At 40.8% G+C, this 19129-nt stretch overlaps 1 protein-coding gene across 1 annotated transcript in view; it reads left to right on the plus strand.

Annotated features, from left to right (window-relative positions):
- Positions 1-207: 207 nt before the first annotated feature.
- GLIS3 (GLIS family zinc finger 3) overlaps positions 208-19129 on the plus strand; it is a 499957-nt gene continuing 481035 nt past the window's right edge. Inside the window, exon 1 of the mRNA XM_065879061.1 lies at positions 208-595. Coding sequence (XP_065735133.1) covers positions 208-595 — 388 coding nt within the window. The remainder of the gene's footprint in view (positions 596-19129) is intronic.

Genomic DNA, 19129 nt, shown 5'->3' on the forward strand with positions numbered 1-19129 from the left:
GAGAGTGCTTCTTTTCTTCCTGATATGAATGCTACACAGGTTGAAAACTCGTTGTAATTTATTTTCCTTTTTACTTTTAAAAATGCCTGCATTTATTTTTTTAAACAGGCTAATAAACCACACCATGGATAACTTATTGGACTTTGCCTGAAAGGAATCATTAGTGTCATTGGATATTTGACCAACCTGGCTACAGGTTTTGTCAGAATGAATGGAAGGTCATGCAGCATGAATCTCCACCGGACATCAGGAACCCCACAGGGGCCTGGGATGGTCAGTGGCCAACATATTCCTCCCATTCGAGCCCACTCGGGGACTCCTGGCCCCTCGTCCTGTGGCAGCACACCAAGCCCTGCCATTGGAAGCCTTGCTAACAGCCTCCATCTCAAGATGCCCTCAGGAGGAGGGATGGCTCCTCAGAGCAACATGAATGAGAGCCCCATCCATCTGCCTGCCTTGAGCCCCAGGAGACAAGTGCTCACCAGTGGGAAGCCACGTTTCCAGGTCACCCAGACTGGAGGCATGTCAGGGCCACACACTTTAAAGCCAAAGCAACAGGAGTTTGGAAGCCCCTTTCCTCCAAAATCTGGGAAAGGTAGGATTGTCTTTTTGGGATCTTTTAAAAGTGGACACTATTTTTTTTCTCCTCCTTGTCTCTTCTCTGCCAGCAAATCCAATGGAAAAATACATGATTCAGTGTCAGGGTCAAAGTTTTTAGTCTCATAATGATATGTAGCTTTCTAGGAAAGGATGTGGACGTGTACACGTGTACATACGTGTGAGGGTGAGGGCACCACAGTGGTAAATGTGTCATCTCATGGGACTGTGAAATAGAGTGGAAGATGAGATAGAAAGATTGGAAACAGGGAGGTAGGGTGGGTGGTGGCAGAGGAAGGGCAAGAGCAAGTTTATTATGATCCTGCCCTCTGGATACACAGAGCTCTGCCTTGGCTTACCAGGGGCTGGATTCTGCAGGCCATGGAGGAGATGAGTGGCTGGAACTGTCATTATGTTAGCTGGATGCTAGAAGAAAGGTGGTGTTTGGAAGGAAAAGGATTAAAAAGGGAGAAATTTTAACAGCCAATAAAATGAGGAACTAGTACATAAAATAAAAAATTATTCTAAGAGCAAAGCCTATAATTTTTAAAAATTTTTATTTATTCATTTTTGGCTGCATTGGGTCTTTGTTGCTGTGCACAGACTTTCTCTAGTTGCGTTGAGCGGGGGTGCTACTCTTCATTGTGGTGTGCATGCTTCTTGTGGTAGCTTCTCTTGTTGCAGAGCACGGGCTCTAGGCATGCGGGCATCAGTAATTGTGGCTTGCGGGCTCTAGAGTGCAGGCTTAGTAGTGGTGGCGCACGGGCTTAGTTGCTCCGTGACATATGGGATTTTCCTGGACCAGGGACCAAACCCGTGTCCCCTGCAGCGGCAGGCAGATTCTTAACCACTGCGCCACCAGGGAAACCCCTAAACCTATAATTTTTATAATACAGCTAGTGACAAGAGAGTAGGCAGCTAGAAGAGTATAATGAAAAGATGTATTTTTGTGCTTGTTGAGAACTAGAAAAAACTTGTTAATTTGAAATGCAGAGCGAATGCTTTTAATTAAGCAGTGTTTGAATTACCATACATTTTAAATTAAGAATAATTTTTGGAGAATAACAAATTATTTGAGTGACATGCTCTCTCTAGAAACTGTTGTTGACTTAATGAGGTTATATTGCTAATGATATGTGTATTGGGGCTAGAAAAAGAAGGAGTATGTATCCCATGTAAAATATAGCTCTGTTATATAAAATAGCATGATTATATATTCCTTTAGGTGTTTTTAGCATTTAGTTTTAAATGTTTATACTAAGTGTTTATACCACCAAATAAAATTACTAGCAGCCTTGTGAGTAGCCATTCACCCAGTTAACTCATAACTTATCCAATTATGATGAATAATGATTTATATCAGGCAAGTTACCCCAAAGTTGTTTGTTTTAGTGTCTGTGTATTTCTGTATATGGAGAAGTTGGTATAAATGGGTAGCTTAAAAAAAAAAAAAGTAAACATGTGTAACTTTTTCTACTTAACTTTGGTGTAGGCTTGGTTTTGAGGTGTTTTATTTCTCAGAGCTACTGATATTTAGTGTAACTATAGGAAAAATTTTCCCTGGGGGCTGCATCTGAAATAGCTCCGTCATCGTCAGGTTGCTATGTTCATGACGTGGCAAGCTAAGGTTCTTAATGTCAAGCTCATGTGTTTGTATTTTCAGGGACTGAGGCCCAGTAAAATCTTTCAGCTCATGCTTGACTAGTGAACTGTAGCTTGCTTTTATATATATACTTGTGTTTGAAATCCTGACTGGCAATAATAATGGTGATAATATTAATAACTTGAACTTATTATATCATAACTTAGCGTGTGTCAGGCACCATGTTAAGTGCTTTCCAGTACATAGTTATTCCTCACGACAGCCCTGAGTTGTATGCTATTGTTGATTAACTGATAAGGGAACTAAGGTCTAGAAAGAATAAGTAACATAAGCCCTGCCAGGCAATAAGGAGTTTGGGAATATTACTTTAATAGTGATTAGAAGTGGTTATAATTATAATCGTAGTTTATAAAAAATGCTTCAGGTACTTAAGGAATAACGAACTATCAGGGTTAATATATCTTGGAACTCATGTAAAAATTAGAACTGCTTCCTGATTCTCTTTTTTTCTGTTTTCTGGCTCCTTGCTCAGCTTACAAGTTTGCAGTGCCTGTTCTGGATCTGCATGATTGGGGCATGTGTGGGCATGGGTAAGGGGTTGAGGACAACTGTATTATTATTCCCCCTTGCCTTGCAGCTTGGATACCACTAGTGGTCTGGATGGTGCCTGGAGTGGCTGAATGTGTCCCTTTCACATCTTGGATAACAATTCCTAAACTAAGCCAGTAACTGTTTGAGAATGGTGATCTGGGACTGTTTGAGCTTCATCCAATCATTTGCTCTACAAATAATTATTGAGCATATGTTATGGGTGAGCCACTGTTTTGGGGATATAATAACCAATAAAACATAGTCCTGACCCTCAAGGAGTTGAGAACTCAGAAAAAATAAATGGGCAGTTAGAATAAAGCATAGTTAAGGCTCTGGTAGAGATACACTCAGGGTGATATGGCAACATTGGGAGGGGTTCCCAGCCGGTGCTTGAAAAGTGGTTCTGGGAGGAGAGTAGGGTATCTAGGCAGACACCTGAAGAATGAGGAGCTAGCCTTACAATCATGGAAGAGTATGTCCTCTGTGTGTGTGTGAAGGGGCAGGGGCTGTCTGGAACTTACTCTGGGTAGGGAGAAAAGCACACTCAAAACCTGGAGGGGAGAGATCATGGTGCATTTCATGGACTTCTATCTGGTTTCACATTGAGGGGAGGTGTGGAGACTTTGGTAAGAGATGAGACTGGAAAAGAATAAGCAGTAGCCAGATGAAGGGTCATGAGTGCCATACCAAGGAGTTTGGATCCATCTTGAGGACACTAGCAAGCTGTGGAAGGATTTTAACCTTGGGGATGATGTGGATCCAAATAATCGTATGTGAATATCTTATTCTGTAACAGCCTTTCATAGCATTTTTAATTATTTATTTATTTTTTTGCGGTATGCGGGCCTCTCACTGTTGTGGCCTCTCCTGTTGCTGAGCACAGGCTCCGGACGCGCAGGCTCAGTGGCCATGGCTCACGGGCCTAGGCACTCCGCGGCATGTGGGAATCTTCCAGGACCGGGGCACGAACCCGTGTCCCTTGCATCGGCAGGCGGACTCTCAACCGCTGTGCCACCAGGGAAGCCCTCATGGCATTTATTGATGATCCTTGTATGAATCAGTTATGCTGCTGATTGCATAATAGTTATTTTCTGATTTTATCATTCCTTCTAGGTTTATTATCTGGTATTCTTCTAGAAGGGAGAGCTTCTTTCCCTTCTCTTTTAGAGTCATTGCAGATTCATGTATTCCTTTAAAAAATTCACTGTGCTATAATTCACTACCATCATTGTTTTTTCTGATGCTCAAACTGTCGCTGATTTGGCCAATGGGAGCCCCTTCAAGTCAGTTCTTATGTCCTTTTGACATGTTCCCATTAAGTACTTCCTTGGTTTGAGACAAAGCAAGATGTTCTAGGCTCATTTGTACTTCCCTGCCCTAGACCTGGAATCAGCTATTTTTCCAAAAAGTTCAGGTTCCTTTTAGTGGGAATTGATACTTGGGAAACTGGATGAAAGGGTGATCTTATTGGCTCTGGGGTGTCATTGCTTCTAGGTCCTTTCTGTGGACAGAGTGAGGAGATACACCAGACCAAGATAATGAGTTCCAGTTAAAATACATCACAGAGTTCTTCCTCACACTTCCTCACACTTCCTCATTGTGAATTTGTCAGTGAGAACCCTGGCTCTCAGGAACATGAGTGTATTTGTTTATTTGCTTTGTACTACAACAGAGAAAAAAGTTACTTGTAGCTTTATATTTCTAAGATATAGAAATTTGTTTTAAAAATGATTGCTTACCACATGTCAATTTTTAATGTGCTGAGATAAGAATTTTCATATTTATCTTTGCTGGTGAGTGACTGAGTTTGGAGGACTTTCTGCAGTTGGCAACTTTCTGGCCCTCCTAGAATTGGTGAGTACAGAATCTAAGTTAAATTGTACCACTAATGGCATTTCTCCCTACTTCCTGCTCAACAGTTACAGACTGTAATTAGACTGGGAGAAATGCATTTTTCAAAGCATCTGGGAAATCAGTTTTATGATCCTCACTATAAGCACGTTTGACATAGCTATTTAAATATTTAAGACAATTCCACATTCGCAGTACCCCTAGAACTATATAATTGGGAAGATTTTCATAGTAAAGGTTTTTTATTTTTCTTCAGGGCCTATGACATATCTTGTTGGGCTCTGCTGTCCTTGGAGACAAAGGGAGTTAGTTATTCATTAGTGCTTGTGGGTTATTCATTATTGTTGGTCAGAAAAAGCAGAATAATATCAACCAAGGACACTAAACTAATTGCGATTTAAAAACTCTTCTGTGTCACTTAAGGCTGGTGTCTCTTATAAAGACCTGGTCTAAGAAAATGTGTCGTGTGAGCCTGGGAGGTCTAAAAACTAGTGTACTTTAAATAATACATCAATTTTTATTCTTTACTGTTTGTGGTTTACTAATTTAATTGGTTATACCCTGGAGCTTAGGTTACAGCTTGATTCCTTAGTGGGTCAACTAGCTTCATAGTTTTCCCCCACTGCTACATCAGAAAATTTTAAAATACTGCCACTGATTTAAAAAGTTACTTTCCTATATCATTCCTTTACTTATGTTGATCCCTGGTAAAACAACAGACAATAAAAAAAAATCTGCTAACACCAGTGAGTGAACCATGTTGAGTGTAGTCATGTTAGAAGTGGGGCAAGAATAGCAATTGGGGAATCCCACATTTTTGAAGAGATACAGTTGATATATTAGCTTAAGAAAGTTGGGGCAAAATATGTGGTTACTTTTTTCCCCCCTACTTCTACTTTTTAATCATTTATATTTCCTTGCACTTCCAATGTGGCTTCCTGCAGAATTAGAGCAAATAAAGTTAATATTCCATAAAAGGTTCCAAAAATAACCAAACCAGTGAGAGACTAAAGGCTTTATTCCAGTTGAGGTAGCCAGAGTTTTCATTTCATCTTGCCAAACAAGACAGGTGAAACACAATGTTCACTTTTGTTTACTCTTTGGTCTGCACAGGGTTCACTTTGTGAGATTTATTGATGCTGAGTATAAGTCATATTGGTGATGGATTTCCAAGTATTACTGAGTGGCAGGCACAATTTGTTCCAGTTATGAAAGTGGTTTGTCAGTCTCATAACATTCCACCTTTAAAAGAATATATTCTGTTAACACCCCTACCTTCTATACACACCTCAAATGCTATGGGGCATGACCTTGAAATGTTAACATCTGTTAGTAACCTATAGCATTTTCTAAGGCTGTTAAACAGCAACAACTTTGGATTTGTAAAGTACTTTGTAGTTCATAACCTTTCATAGTGACTGTTTCATATGATTTTATCAAAGGCATAATCCCATGAGCTAAGGCAAGTGTAATTGGCCCCATTTTAGGGATGAAGAGACTGAGGCTCAGTTTTCTAGAGATCTCATTTTTCATGTGCTGCATGGGTTGCCACTGAATAGGACTCCATAATCTGAGAGTTCCTGCTAGAGGAATTCAGAGAAATCTTGCCCCCTCTCTTCAGTAGAGTCTAAGGTTGCTGCCATTCCTGAAAAAGTATATCTTTAAAAACTCAAAACCGTTCAGCCATCATTTCTATCCATGAGCTGAGGATATGGGCCCTTGCTCCTGTTTTAGAAAATTGTACTTGACACTTTTCAACAATAGGTCCTTCTGAGCAGGGAGGGCATTGTCTACCTGAGCAGGAATCAGGAAGCCTTTGTGTGATGGCCACCTGAGTGACATCGGTATATGTACAAGCATAAAGTCTTTAAACCCAGGCCGGAGGATATCATAAATATATGAATAGATTTGCTACTTCTGACACATCAGATTTTGAGGATACAATGGATGGTGACTTGTATTTAATACCTATTTTCATGGCTGCATTATTTGAGTAATGAAAGAAATAGAAGGTGTGTAATTGGCTCTGACATAATAAACTGGTTAAAAAATGAGACTTGTGGTGTAGGATCTTGATACTCAAGGGTAGTCTGAGGCCAACAGTGTTAGCATCCTCTGGGAGCTGGTTAGAAATGCACAGTCCCAGGGCCACCCCAGATCTGCTGAGTCGGATCTTGCATTTTAAAAGATCCCAGGTGATTCTTGTGCTCAGGGCTGGCTTAAGGGTGACTGCACAGTGCCCTGTCTCAGAAGGGGTGCCCTGTACTTGGCGTATAATGCTCTGGGGTCACTGACTTGACATTATTACTAATTTTATCTCTGAAATTGTGTTTTGTAAGTGAAGTCTGGTGGGACACTGGAGCTTGCGGGGGGAGGGGAGCTTCGAGTCTTAGTTCATACGTAGTTCCACATCTGGCCAGGATGGCCACTGTCTCCCTCGCCCCACCCAGTGTCCACTACTGCCTTCTGCCCTCAGCAGGGACCTGAGCATTGGTGTGGGGAAGTCAGGGTCAGATGTGTGTGCCCCACATGCCCAATCATGGGTGAGGATCTGGGCACCTTTGAAGGCCTGCATTCACTGTGAGTATCCCTGTTTGGAAGTAGCCCAGTGTTAAATAGCAAATAAAAAAATACCACGGCAAGTCAAGAGATGGGAGAAGAAAGGAAAATGCTGTTTTCCTCCTTTTTGAACAAGGGATCCAGCATTTTCATTTTGGTCCCTGTAAATTATGCTGCTTACCTTGCAAGTGCACACTGAAATTTGAGAAGCATTAGTATAAGAGAAAGAGCATGGACACTAGAGTCAGAAGACCCACATCTGGTTCACACTTTGCTGGTATGTGACATTGGGCAAGCCACTTGACCTTCCTGACTCAGTTTTCTCATCTGTAAAATGGGAGTGATGTCTTATGCTCCTTTCGCAATGGGCAGGGTCTAGGTAAAGGGCAGACCTGGCGACATGTCTTTGGTAGGAGTGTGTCCAGAACACCTTTCATCTTTGGCTTCGGTTTCATGAGGCTGGTAAACAAACCTGGACATCATGGCCTGAGGGTGGGATGGAGGTGGAGGGCAGGGTTCAGAATGGGAGAAGAAGGTCAAAAACATGGGTTTCAAATCCTTGGGAGTGGATGGAAAGCAAGAGTCAAGGAACTGAGGAAGGCAGGGACTGGGGATTGTGGGTAGGGAGAAGTGAGCATCAGAGAGCTTGTGAGCTGCACTCATAGGTTTCCCAAGTGGTTACCCACTTGTGTGGAAATCTCAGGCATGCATGAAATTGTGGGACAGAAAATGCGTTTGCTCTTGAGAGTTAAATTTGATGATACATGTGAGAATGCGTTTTACACTGTAAACTGCCGGACGCATGTAAAGTATTGTTCTTCCTAATTACAGGGGCAGTATGGCTCTCCATAATCCACAGCACCTGCTGCTGAATGGAATGGCCTCATCTCGATACCCTGTTCATTCATGGATTTGTCCTTTGAAGTAAAGGCCAGCTTAGTCATAACTCCCAAGTCTGGGCAGTTTGAAAAGCTACTTGTTGTGTGGATGTAGAACCCTAAATTCTGTTTTTACGGTTTGCCTCAAAAGCTAGAGAGAAAAAAATTAAAACACAATAAACAAGCCTTGAGATGAAATAGCATCTTTTAAGTTTGTCTTCCATCTAAAGATTTTACTGTAGATAGGGTGATCATATAATTTATTACCCAAACCAGGACACTTTCAAAAGTGAAATGGGGCCCTATTAATAATTATGCCCAGGACTACCCAGGATGAGCTGGAATGAAGGCAGGGTTGCCCTACATTAAGGGGAAAGTTTAATTGCGTTTAAACTCAGCATCTTACTCAACTTCTTTAAGGTAAAGTAGTTCAACCTACTTGACAGGATTATCCCCATGTAAGTTATTTCTTTCAAAATTATTTCTTGGGGCCATTGAGTGATTATTTGTATATTATTAGGTAGAATATATCAGTTTCTGGTTGTTCTACGGTTGGATATAAGTGAGCTAGCAATTATTTAGCACTTTATATTTTGTATAACTGTGCTTAGGTTTACATATTTTAATTTAATCCTTCCCAGCTCTGTGAAGTATCCCCACTGAAAACATGAGGAAAGAGAGGCTTAGAAAAATTAAGTAACTTGACCAAGAACACATGGGTATTTTAGCCCATGCCTCACTGACTTCGGAACCCTAAGTACTTTTATGGGATGTTGTTTTGGTTTTCTGGCACAGGGTTTGCCTCAGCAGGCTAGGTTCTTGGCAGTTGAGTACGATTTCCTGAAAGACATAATTATGTCTACCATAATTTCTACCATATAGTGTTGTAGTGTCTGTATATATTTATTTTGAAGAGAACAGTGAGCTGAAGCAGAAAAATCACTGTCAAGTAAATTGTTGCAGGTGTTTGTGTCAATTTGTGTTAAAAGTGTTCCTCCTTACTTGATTAAGATAGTGGTTTTGGTGGCAATCAGGTAGGCAATGTAATATAAAAAGGATACAGCTAATTTTTTTAAACCCTTACTCTGGGCTAGCTGCTGCACTGAGCAGAGCTGCTGGGCCATGCAACTAGAGAACAATTCAGAAGCCTAACATGATGGCCCTGGAGCTCAGTTCCTTTTAATCCTTGTAACAACCCTATGTGACATTAGATCAAGAAAACTAAGGTTTGAAGAGGTGAGTAATTTAGCAGCAGTCATGTGGCTAGAATGTGGCAAAGCTGGGAATTGAATCCAGGTACTGTCTGAACCGAGTGCCTTGAGTCTTAACCATCCTACTGTCTTCTATTGGGATGAGTCAGGTTACGGGGGCTGAGCTGGAGACCAGGGCCTTCTGTTGCATGTGTACTGATTCACCAAGTACCTTATTCAAGCCTCTTCTGGTTTCAGATAACTTGAAATCCACTGGGCTAGCTTATGTAAAAGGGGATTTATTATAAGAAACCAAGGGTGTTTCATGGCACCCCAGAAGAGGATGGACCACAAGATCTTTTGAAGGACTATAAAAACAAGATACTTCTCCACACTGCTTCCCTCTAGGCAATGTGATTTTTTATCTCTGCTGCTTCTGTTTGCACATTACTTCATTCTTCTCCCTGCAGATTGATTTTCTGTTGTGTGTGTGTGTGTGTGTGTGTGTGTGTGTGTCTGTATTAGTCAAGGTTCTCCAGAGAAATAGAACCAACAGGATATATTTATTTTTCTGTTTATTTATTTATTATAAGGTATTGGCTCATGCAAGTATGTACACAGAGAAGTACCAGAATCTGTAGTCGGCAAGCTGGGTACCCAGGAGGGCTGATGGTTTAGTTCTAGTCCAACTATGAAGGACTGAGAACGAGGAGAGCCTGTGGTGTAAGTGCCAGTCCAAAAGCAGGCAGCCTCGAGATTCAAGCCGAGTCAATGTTTCAGTGTGAGTCCGAAGGCTGGAAAAGACTGAGGTCCCAGCTCAAAGCTGTCAGGCAGGAAATGTTCCTCCTTGCTTGTGGGAGGATCCACCTTTTGTTCTATGTACACCTTCAACTGATCGGACTAGGCCCATCCACATTGGGGAGGGCAGTCTCCTTGATACAGTCTACTATTTCAAATGTTAATCTCATCTAGAAACACTTCACAGACATACCCAGAATAATATTTGACCAAAATATCTGTTCACCCCATGGCCCAATTAAGTTGACCCATAAAATTAACCATCACAATATCTATGGCCTCAACATGGCTTTCTTCCCCAGCCCTAAACAGGTAATGTACTCAGAACTTCTGTGCTATGAGTCAACTGGGTAGTGTCCCTCTATCCCAGTTTTAGGTTCCTTGGAAAGAAAGAAAGAGAGTCTGGTTGCTCCAGCTTGGGTCAGGTCTGGTTCATCCAGCTGGGTAGGGAGAGCCTCATGGAATAAACATGGGTCCCTCCTGCTCAGAAAAGGAGCATGTAGGTTGAGTGATACTTAGGACTTAGTCTCCTAAGTAAGCATAGTTTGGGGATATGCTTCAAATAACGGTGACGTTTCCAAAGGTATCACAGAAATGGTGTTCTTTAGCTGGCAGGATTCCAAAGTAAGGGAGGAGATTGTGGAATAATGACCACCAGAAAAAGTTAATTCTACGAGAAGTTATTTTTTTTAATTTATTTTTCTACTTAAAATATAAACTACTAAACTGTGATTGTGATTGTGTTACTTTGCATTGCTTTTCAGTAGTGGCCACTACAGTTTATAAGGTAAACGATTTTTTAAATGTTACCAGATTTTCAGTCCTGGATGTGGGAATTAAGAAAGAGCATATAATAGTTGATCCATTAAGCATTTAGGTTTATGTTGTATGGAGAGTGTAGTGAAGGTGAGGGTTGCCAGGGTTCAGATATGCAGACAAATTATTTCTATTTGAAATCACCTTGAACAGCACAGCAATTTGAAGTAGTTTGGCTGTCAGTTTTGAAAAATTTCAGCATAGCTATTTCTTGTTGCCTTGGGTTATATAATCAGAGAGTATCTATTCATGATTTGAATACTCTCACAGTTTTAATAGGAATCTATCAGGCATAAAACACATACAATTAATCAGTGAGTCAAATTTTTAAAACTTGGAGTATATGGATTGGGTGTTGAAAGCATATTTTCTTAAATATTTGGCCCAGGTAATTTTCCCACATACATAGAAGCAAATTCTGTATAATTACCTATACATTATTGTGACAGGCAGACTCTAAGATGGCCCTCAATCTTTCGGCATTCATGCCCTTGTGTAATAGCCACCACTTGAGTATAGGCTAGATGTAGGGACTTGCTTCTAAACATGACAAAGGTGATGAAATGTTACTTCCATCATTAGGTTACAAAAGGTTTCACTGTTGTCCTGCTTGCAGACTCTCTTTATTGTCCTCTTGGTTTGTATCTTTGATTAAGAATGCTGTGATTTTGGAAAGGCCCATGTGGCAAGTAACAGAGAGGGGACTCTGGCCAAAAAACAGTGAGGAACTGAGTCCTCAGTCCATCAACTGTCCTGAAACTGAATTCTGCAAACAACCATGTAAGATTTGAAGTAGAGCCTTCCACAGCTGAGCCTTCAGATGAGACTCTAGCTCTAGCTGACACTTTGATTGCAGGCTTGTGAGAGACCTTGAAGCAAAGGGCCCATCCAGCCATATTCAGATTCCTGACCCACAGAAACTGAGATAATAATACACATGTATTGTTTTAAGCCACTAATTTGGTGGTAATTTATTATGTATATAGATAACTAATACAGTTGTTGTCTGGACTTCTCTCTCTTTCAGCAGGCACAAGAAATTGGGCAACATCTAGGAGCAGGTGGGTAGGAATTAACCTCTGGGGTTTTTTTTTTTTAGGTTTTGATTTTACTTTATTTTTTAAGATTTTTTTTTATTGAATTTTTTTTTTTCTTCACTGTTATGTTTGCCTTCAACACTTTTTTTAAAACATCTTTATTGGAGTATAATTGCTTTACAGTGGTGTGTTAGTTTCTGCTTTATAACAAAGTGAATCAATTATACATCTACATCTGTCCCCATATCTCTTCCCTCTTGCATCTCCCTCCCTCCCACCCTCCCCATCCCACCCCTCTAGGTGGTCACAAAGAACCGAGGTGATCTCTCTGTGCTATGCGGCTGCTTCCCACTAGTTATCTATTTTACGTTTGATAGTGTATATATGTCCACGCCACTCTCTCACTTTGTCCCAGCTTACCCTTCCCCCTCCCCGTATCCTCAAGTCCATTCTCTAGTAGGTCTGTATCTTTATTCCTGTCTTGCCCCTAGGATCTTCTGACCACTTATTTTTTCTTCTTTTTTCTTAGATTCCATATATATGTAATAGCATAAGGTATTTGTTTTTCTCTTTCTTACTTCACCCTGTATGACAGTCTCTAGGTCCATCCACCTCAGTACAAATAACTCAGTTTCGTTCCTTTTTATGGCTGAGTAATATTCCATTGTATATATGTGCCACATTTTCTTTATCCATTCATCTGTTGATGGACACTTAGGTTGCTTCCGTGTCCTGGCTATTGTAAATAGAGCTGCAATGAACATTTTGGTACATGACTCTTTTTGAATTAAGGTTTTCTCAGGGTATATGCCCAGTAGTGGGATTGCTGGTGTGTATGGTAGTTCAATTTTTAGTTTTTTAAGGAACCTCCATACTGTTCTCCATAGTGGCTGTATCAGTTTACATTCCCACCAACAGTACAAGAGGGTTCCCTTTTCTCCACACCCTCTCCAGCATTTGTTGTTTGTAGATGTTTTGATGATGGCCATTCTGACCGGTGTGAGATGATATCTCATTGTAGTTTTGATTTGCATTTCTCTAATGATTAATGATGTTGAGCATTCTTTCATGTGTTCATTGGCAATCTGTATATCTTATTTGGAGAAATGTCTGTTTAGGTCTTCTGCCTATTTTTGGATTGGGTTGTTTGTTTTTTTTGATATTGAATTGCATGAGTTGCTTGTATATTTTGGAGATTAATCCTTTGTCAGTTGCTTCATTTGCAAATATTTTCTCCCATTTTGAGGGTTGTCTTTTGGTCTTGTTTATGGTTTCCTTTGCTGTGCAAAAGCTGTTAAGTTTTATTAGGTCCCATTTGTTTCTTTTTGTTTTTATTTCCATTTCTCTAGGAGGTGGGTCAAAAAGGATCTTGCTGTGATTTATGTCATAGAGTGTTCTGCCTATGTTTTCCTCTCAGAGTTTGATGGTGTCTGGCCTTACATTTAGGTCTTTAATCCATTTTGAATTTATTTTTGTGTATGGTGTTAGGGAGTGTTCTAATTTCATTGTTTTACATGTAGCTGTCCAGTTTTCCCAGCACCACTTATTGAAGAGGCTGTCTTTTCTCAACTGTACATTCCTGCCTCCTTTATCAAAGATAAGGTCACCATATGTGCGTGGGTTTATCTCTGGACTTTCTACACTGTTCCATTGATCTATATTTCTGTTTTTGTGCCAGTACCATACTGTCTTGATTACTGTAGTTTTGTAGTACAGTCTGAAGTCAGGGAGCCTGATTCCTCCAGCTCCATTTTTTGTTCTCAAGATTGCTTTGGCTATTCGGGGTCTTTTGTGTTTCCATACAAATTGTGAGATTTTTTGTTGTAGTTCTGTGAAAAATGCCAGTGGTAGTTTGATAGGGATTGCATTGAATCTGTAGATTGCTTTGGGTAGTAGAATCATTTTCACATTGTTGATTCTTCCAATCCAAGAACGTGGTATATCTCTCCATCTATTTGTATCATCTTTAATTTCTTTCATCAGTGTCATAATTATCTGCATACAAGTCTTTTGTCTCCTTAGGTAGTTTATTCCTAGATATTTTATTCTTTTTGTTGCAGTGGTAAATGGGAGTGTTTTCTTAATTTCACTTTCAGATTTTTCATCATTAGTGTATAGGAATGCAAGAAATTTCTGTGCATTAATTTTGTATCCTGCTACTTTACCAAATTCATTGATTAGCTCTAGTAGTTTTCTGGTAGCATGTTTAGGATTCTCTATGTATAGTATCATGTCATCTGCAAACAGTGACAGCTTTACTTCTTCTTTTCTGATTTGGATTCCTTTTATTTCCTTTTCTTCTCTGATTGCTGTGGCTAAAACTTCCAAAACTGTGTTGAATAAGTGTGGTGAGAGTGGGCAACCTTGTCTTGTTCCTGATCTTAGTGGAAATGGTTTCAGTTTTTCACCATTGAGGACGATGTTGCCTGTGTGATTGTCATATATGGCCTTTAGTATGTTGAGGAAAGTTCCCTCTATGCCTATTTTCTGGAGGGTTTTTATCATAAATGGGTGTTGAATTTTGTCGAAAGCTTTCTCTGCATCTGTTGAGATGATCATATGGTTTTTCTCCTTCAATTTGTTAATATGGTGTATCACGTTGATTGATTTGTGTATATTGAAGAATCCTTGCTTTCTGGGATAAACCCCACTTGATCATAGTGTATGATCTTTTTATTGGATTCTGTTTGCTAGTGCTGTTGGATTCTGTTTGCTAGTATTTTGTTGAGGATTTTTGCATCTATGTTCATCAGTGATATTGGCCTGTAGTTTTCTTACTTTGTGACATGTTTGTCTGGGTTTGGTATCAGAGTGATGGTGGCCTCGTAGAATGAGTTTGGGAGTGTTCCTCCCTCTGCTTTATTTTGGAAGAGTTTGAGAAGGATAGGTGTTAGCACTTCTCTAAATGTTTTATAGAATTCACCTGTGCAGCCATCTGGTCCTGGGCTTTTGTTTGTTGGATGATTTTTGTTTTTGGTTTTTTTTGTGGTACGCGGGCCTCTCACTGTTGTGGCCTCTCCCTTTGTGGAGCACAGGCTCCGGATGCGCAGGCTCAGCAGCCATGGCTCACAGGCCCAGCCACTACGCGGCATGTGGGATCTTCCCGGACCAGAGCACGAACCCATGTCCCCTGCATCGGCAGGCGGACTCTCAACCACTGCGCCACCAGGGAAGCCCTGTTGGAAGATCTTTAATCACAGTTTCAATTTCAGTGCCTGTGATTTGTGTGTTCATATTTTTTATTTCTTCCTGGTTCAGTCTCAGAAGGTTGTGCATTTCTAAGAATTTGTCCATTTCTTCCAGGTTGTCCATTTTATTGGCATATAGTTGCTTTATTGGCATTTTATTGGCATATAATCTCTCATGATCCTTTGTATTTCTGTAGTGTCAGTTGTTACTTCTCCTTTTTCATTTCTAATTCCATTGATTTGAGTCTTCTCCCTTTTTTTCTTGATCATTCTGGCTAATGGTTTATCAATTTTGTTTATCTTCTCAAAGAACCAGCTTTTAGTTTTATTGATCTTTCCTATCATTTCCTTCATTTCTTTTTCATTTATTTCTGATCTGATCTTTATGATTCCTTTCCTTCTGCTAACTTTGGGTTTTTTTTAATTCTTCTTTCTCTAATTGCTTTAGGTGTAAGGTTAGGTTGTTTATTTGAGATGTTTCATGTTTCTTAAGGTAGGATTGTATTGTTGTAAACTTACCTCTTAGAACTGCTGTTGCTGCATCCCATAGGTTTTGGGTCGTTGTGTTTTAATTGTCATTTGCTTCTAGGTATTTTTTTGATTTCCTCTTTGATTTCTTCAGTGATCTCTTGGTTTTTAAGTAGTGTGTTGTTTAGCCTCCATGTGTTTGTATTTCTTACAAATTTTTAACTGTAATTGATACCTAGTCTCATAGCACTGTGGTTGGAAAAGATACTTGATACAATTTCAATTTTCTTAAATTTACCAAGGTTTGATTTGTGACCCAAGATATGATCTATCCTGGAGAATGTTCCATGAGCACTTGAGAAGAATGTGTATTCTGTTGTTTTTGGATGGAATGTCCTATAAATATCTATTAAGTCCATCTTGTTTAATGTATCATTTAAAGCTGTGTTTTCTTATTTATTTTCATTTTGAACTGTCCATTGGTGAAAGTGGGGTGTTAAAGTCCCCTAGTATGATTGTGTTACTGTTGATTTCCCCTTTAATGGCTGTTAGTATTTGCCTTATGTATTGAGGTGCTCCTATATTGGGTGCATAAATATCTACAGTTGTTATATCTCCTTGGATTGATCCCTTGATCATTCTGTAGTGTCCTTCTTTGTCTCTTGTAATAGTCTTTGTTTTAAAGTCTCTTTTGTCTGGTATGAGAATTGCTACTCCAGCTTACTTTTGATATCCATTTGCATGGAATATCTTTTTCCATCCCCTCACTTTCAGTCTGTATGTGTCCCTAGGTCTGAAGTGGGTCTTTTGTAGACAGCGTATATATGGGTCTTGTTTATGTATCCATTTAGCCAGTCTATGTCTTTTGCTTGGAGCATTTAATACATTTACATTTAAGGTAATTATCAGTATGCATGTTATTACCATTTTCTTAATTATTTTGGGTTTATTATTATAGGCATTTTCCTTCTCTTGTGTTTCCTGCCTAGAGAAGTTCCTTTAGCATTTTTTGTAAAGCTGGTTTGGTGGTGCTGAATTCTCTTAGCTTTGCTTGTCTGTAAAGCTTTTAATTTCTCCGTCATATCTGAATGAGATCCTTACTGGGTAGAATAATCTTGGTTGTAGTTTTTTCTCCTTCATCTCTTTAAATATGTCCTTCCACTCCCTTCTGGCTTACAGAGTTTCTGCTGAAAGATCAGCTGTTAACCTTATGGTGATTCCCTTTTGTGTTATTTGTTGTTTTCCCCTTGCTGCTTTTAATATTTGTTCTTTGTATTTAATTTTAGATAGTTTGATTAATATGGGTCTTGATGTGTTTCTCCTCAGACTTATCCTGTATTGGACTCTCTGTGCTTCCTGGACTTGATTAACTATTTCCTTTCCCATATTAGGGAAGTTATCAACAATAATCTCTTCAAATATTTTCTCAGTCCCTTTCTTTTTCTCTTCTTCTTCTGGGACTCCTATAATTTGAATATTGGTGCATTTAATGGTTTCCCAGAGGTCTCTGAGACTGTCCCCAATTCTTTTCATTGTTTTTTCTCTATTCTGCTCTGCAGTAGTTAGTTATTTCCACTATTTTATCTTTCAGGTCACTTATCCGTTGTTCTGCCTTAGTTATTCTGCTATTGATCCCTTCTAGAGAATTTTTAATTTCATTTATTTTGTTGTTCATCACTGTTTGTTTGCTCTTTAGTTCTTCTAGGTCCTTGTTAAACGTTTCTTGTTTTTTCTCCATTCTATTTCCAAGATTTTGGATCATATCATTATTCTGAATTCTTTTTCAGGTAGACTGCCTATTTCCTCTTCATTGTTAGGTCTGGTGGGTTATTGCCTTACTCCTTCATCTGCTGTGTGTTTCTCTGTCCTCTCATTTTTCTTATCTTACTGTGTTTGGGATCTCCTTTTCACAGGCTGCAGGTTCGTTGTTCCCATTGTTTTTGGTGTCTGTCCCCAGTGGCTAAAGTTGGTTCAGTGGGTTGTGTAGGCTTCCTGGTGGAGGACACTAGTGCCTGTGTTCTGGTGGATGAGGCTGGATCTTGTCTTTGTTGGGCAGGTCCACGTCTGGTCATGTGTTTTGGGGTGTCTGTGATCTTATTGTGATTTTAGGCAGCCTCTCTGCTAATGGATGGGGTTGTGTTCCTGTCTTGCTCGTTGTTTGGCGTAAGGTGTCCTGCACTGTAGCTTGCTGGTCGTTGAGTGGAGCTGGGTGTTGGCATTGAGATGGAGATCTCTGGGAGATTTTTGCCGTTTGATATTACTGGGAGCTGGGAGGTCTCTTGTGGACCAGTGTCCTGAACTTGGCTTTCCCACCTCAGTGACACAGTGCTGATGCCTGGCTGGAGCACCGAGAGCCTGTCCTGCACACGGCTCAGAATAAAAGGGAGAAAAAAAAGAGAGAAAGAAAGAAGAAGATAAAATAAAAGTCAAATAAAATAAAAAATAATTATTAAGAAAAAAAAATTTTTTAAGTAATCATAAAGAAAAGAAAAATAAAACGAAAAAAAACGGACAGACAGAACCCTAGGACAAATGGTAAAAGCAAAGCTATACAGACAAAATCACACACAGAAGCATACACATACACACTCACAAAAAGAGAAACAGGCAAAAAGTATATATGTATCATTGCTCCCAAAGTCCACCTCAAGTTGGGATGATTCGTTGTGTATTCAGGTATTCCACAGATGCAGGGTCCATGAAGTTGATTGTGGAGATTTAATCCGCTGCTCCTGAGGCTGCTGGGAGAGATTTCCCTTTCTCTTCTTTGTTCGCACAGCTCCCGGGGTTCAGCTTTGGATTTGGACCCATCTCTGAGTGTAGGTCGCAGGAGGGCGTCTGTTCTTCGCTCAGACAGGACGGGGTTAAAGGAGCAGCTGATTCGGGGGCTCTGGCTCACTCAGGCCGCGGGGAGGGAGGGGTACGGATGCGGGCCGAGCCTGCGGCGTCAGAGGCCAACATGATGTTGCACCAGCCTAAGGCATGCTGTGCGTTCCCCTGGGGATGTTGTCCCTGGATCACGGGACCCTGGCAGTGGCGGGCTGCACAGGCTCCCGGGAAGGGAGGTGTGGAGAGTGACCTGTGCTCGCACACAGGCTTCTTGGTGGTGGCAGAAGCAGCCTTAGCGTCCCATGCCCGTCTCTAGGGTCCGCGCTGATATAGCCATGGCTCGCGCCTGTAGCTGGAGCTCCTTTACGCAGCGCTCTTAATCCCGTCTCCTCGTGCACCAGGAAACAAAGAGGCAAGAAAAAGGTCTCTTGCCTCTTCGGCAGGTCCAGACTTTTTCCCAGACTCCCTCCCGGCTAGCTGTGGCGCACTAGCCCCCTTCAGTCTGTGTTCTTGCCGCCAACCCCAGTCCTCTCCCTGGGATCCGACCTACGAAGCCCGAGCTCCAGCTCCCAGCCTCCGCCCGCCCCAGCGGGTGAGCAGACAAGTCTCTCGGGCTGATGAGTGCTGGTCGGCACCGATCCTGTCTTTGCAAGGTAATCTCTCGGTTTTGCCCTCCGCACGCACCCCTGTTGCTGCGCTCTTCTGCTTGGCTCCGAAGCTCCCC

This window comes from Phocoena phocoena, chromosome 6 (assembly GCF_963924675.1).
Source record: "Phocoena phocoena chromosome 6, mPhoPho1.1, whole genome shotgun sequence".
NCBI lineage: Eukaryota > Metazoa > Chordata > Mammalia > Artiodactyla > Phocoenidae > Phocoena > Phocoena phocoena.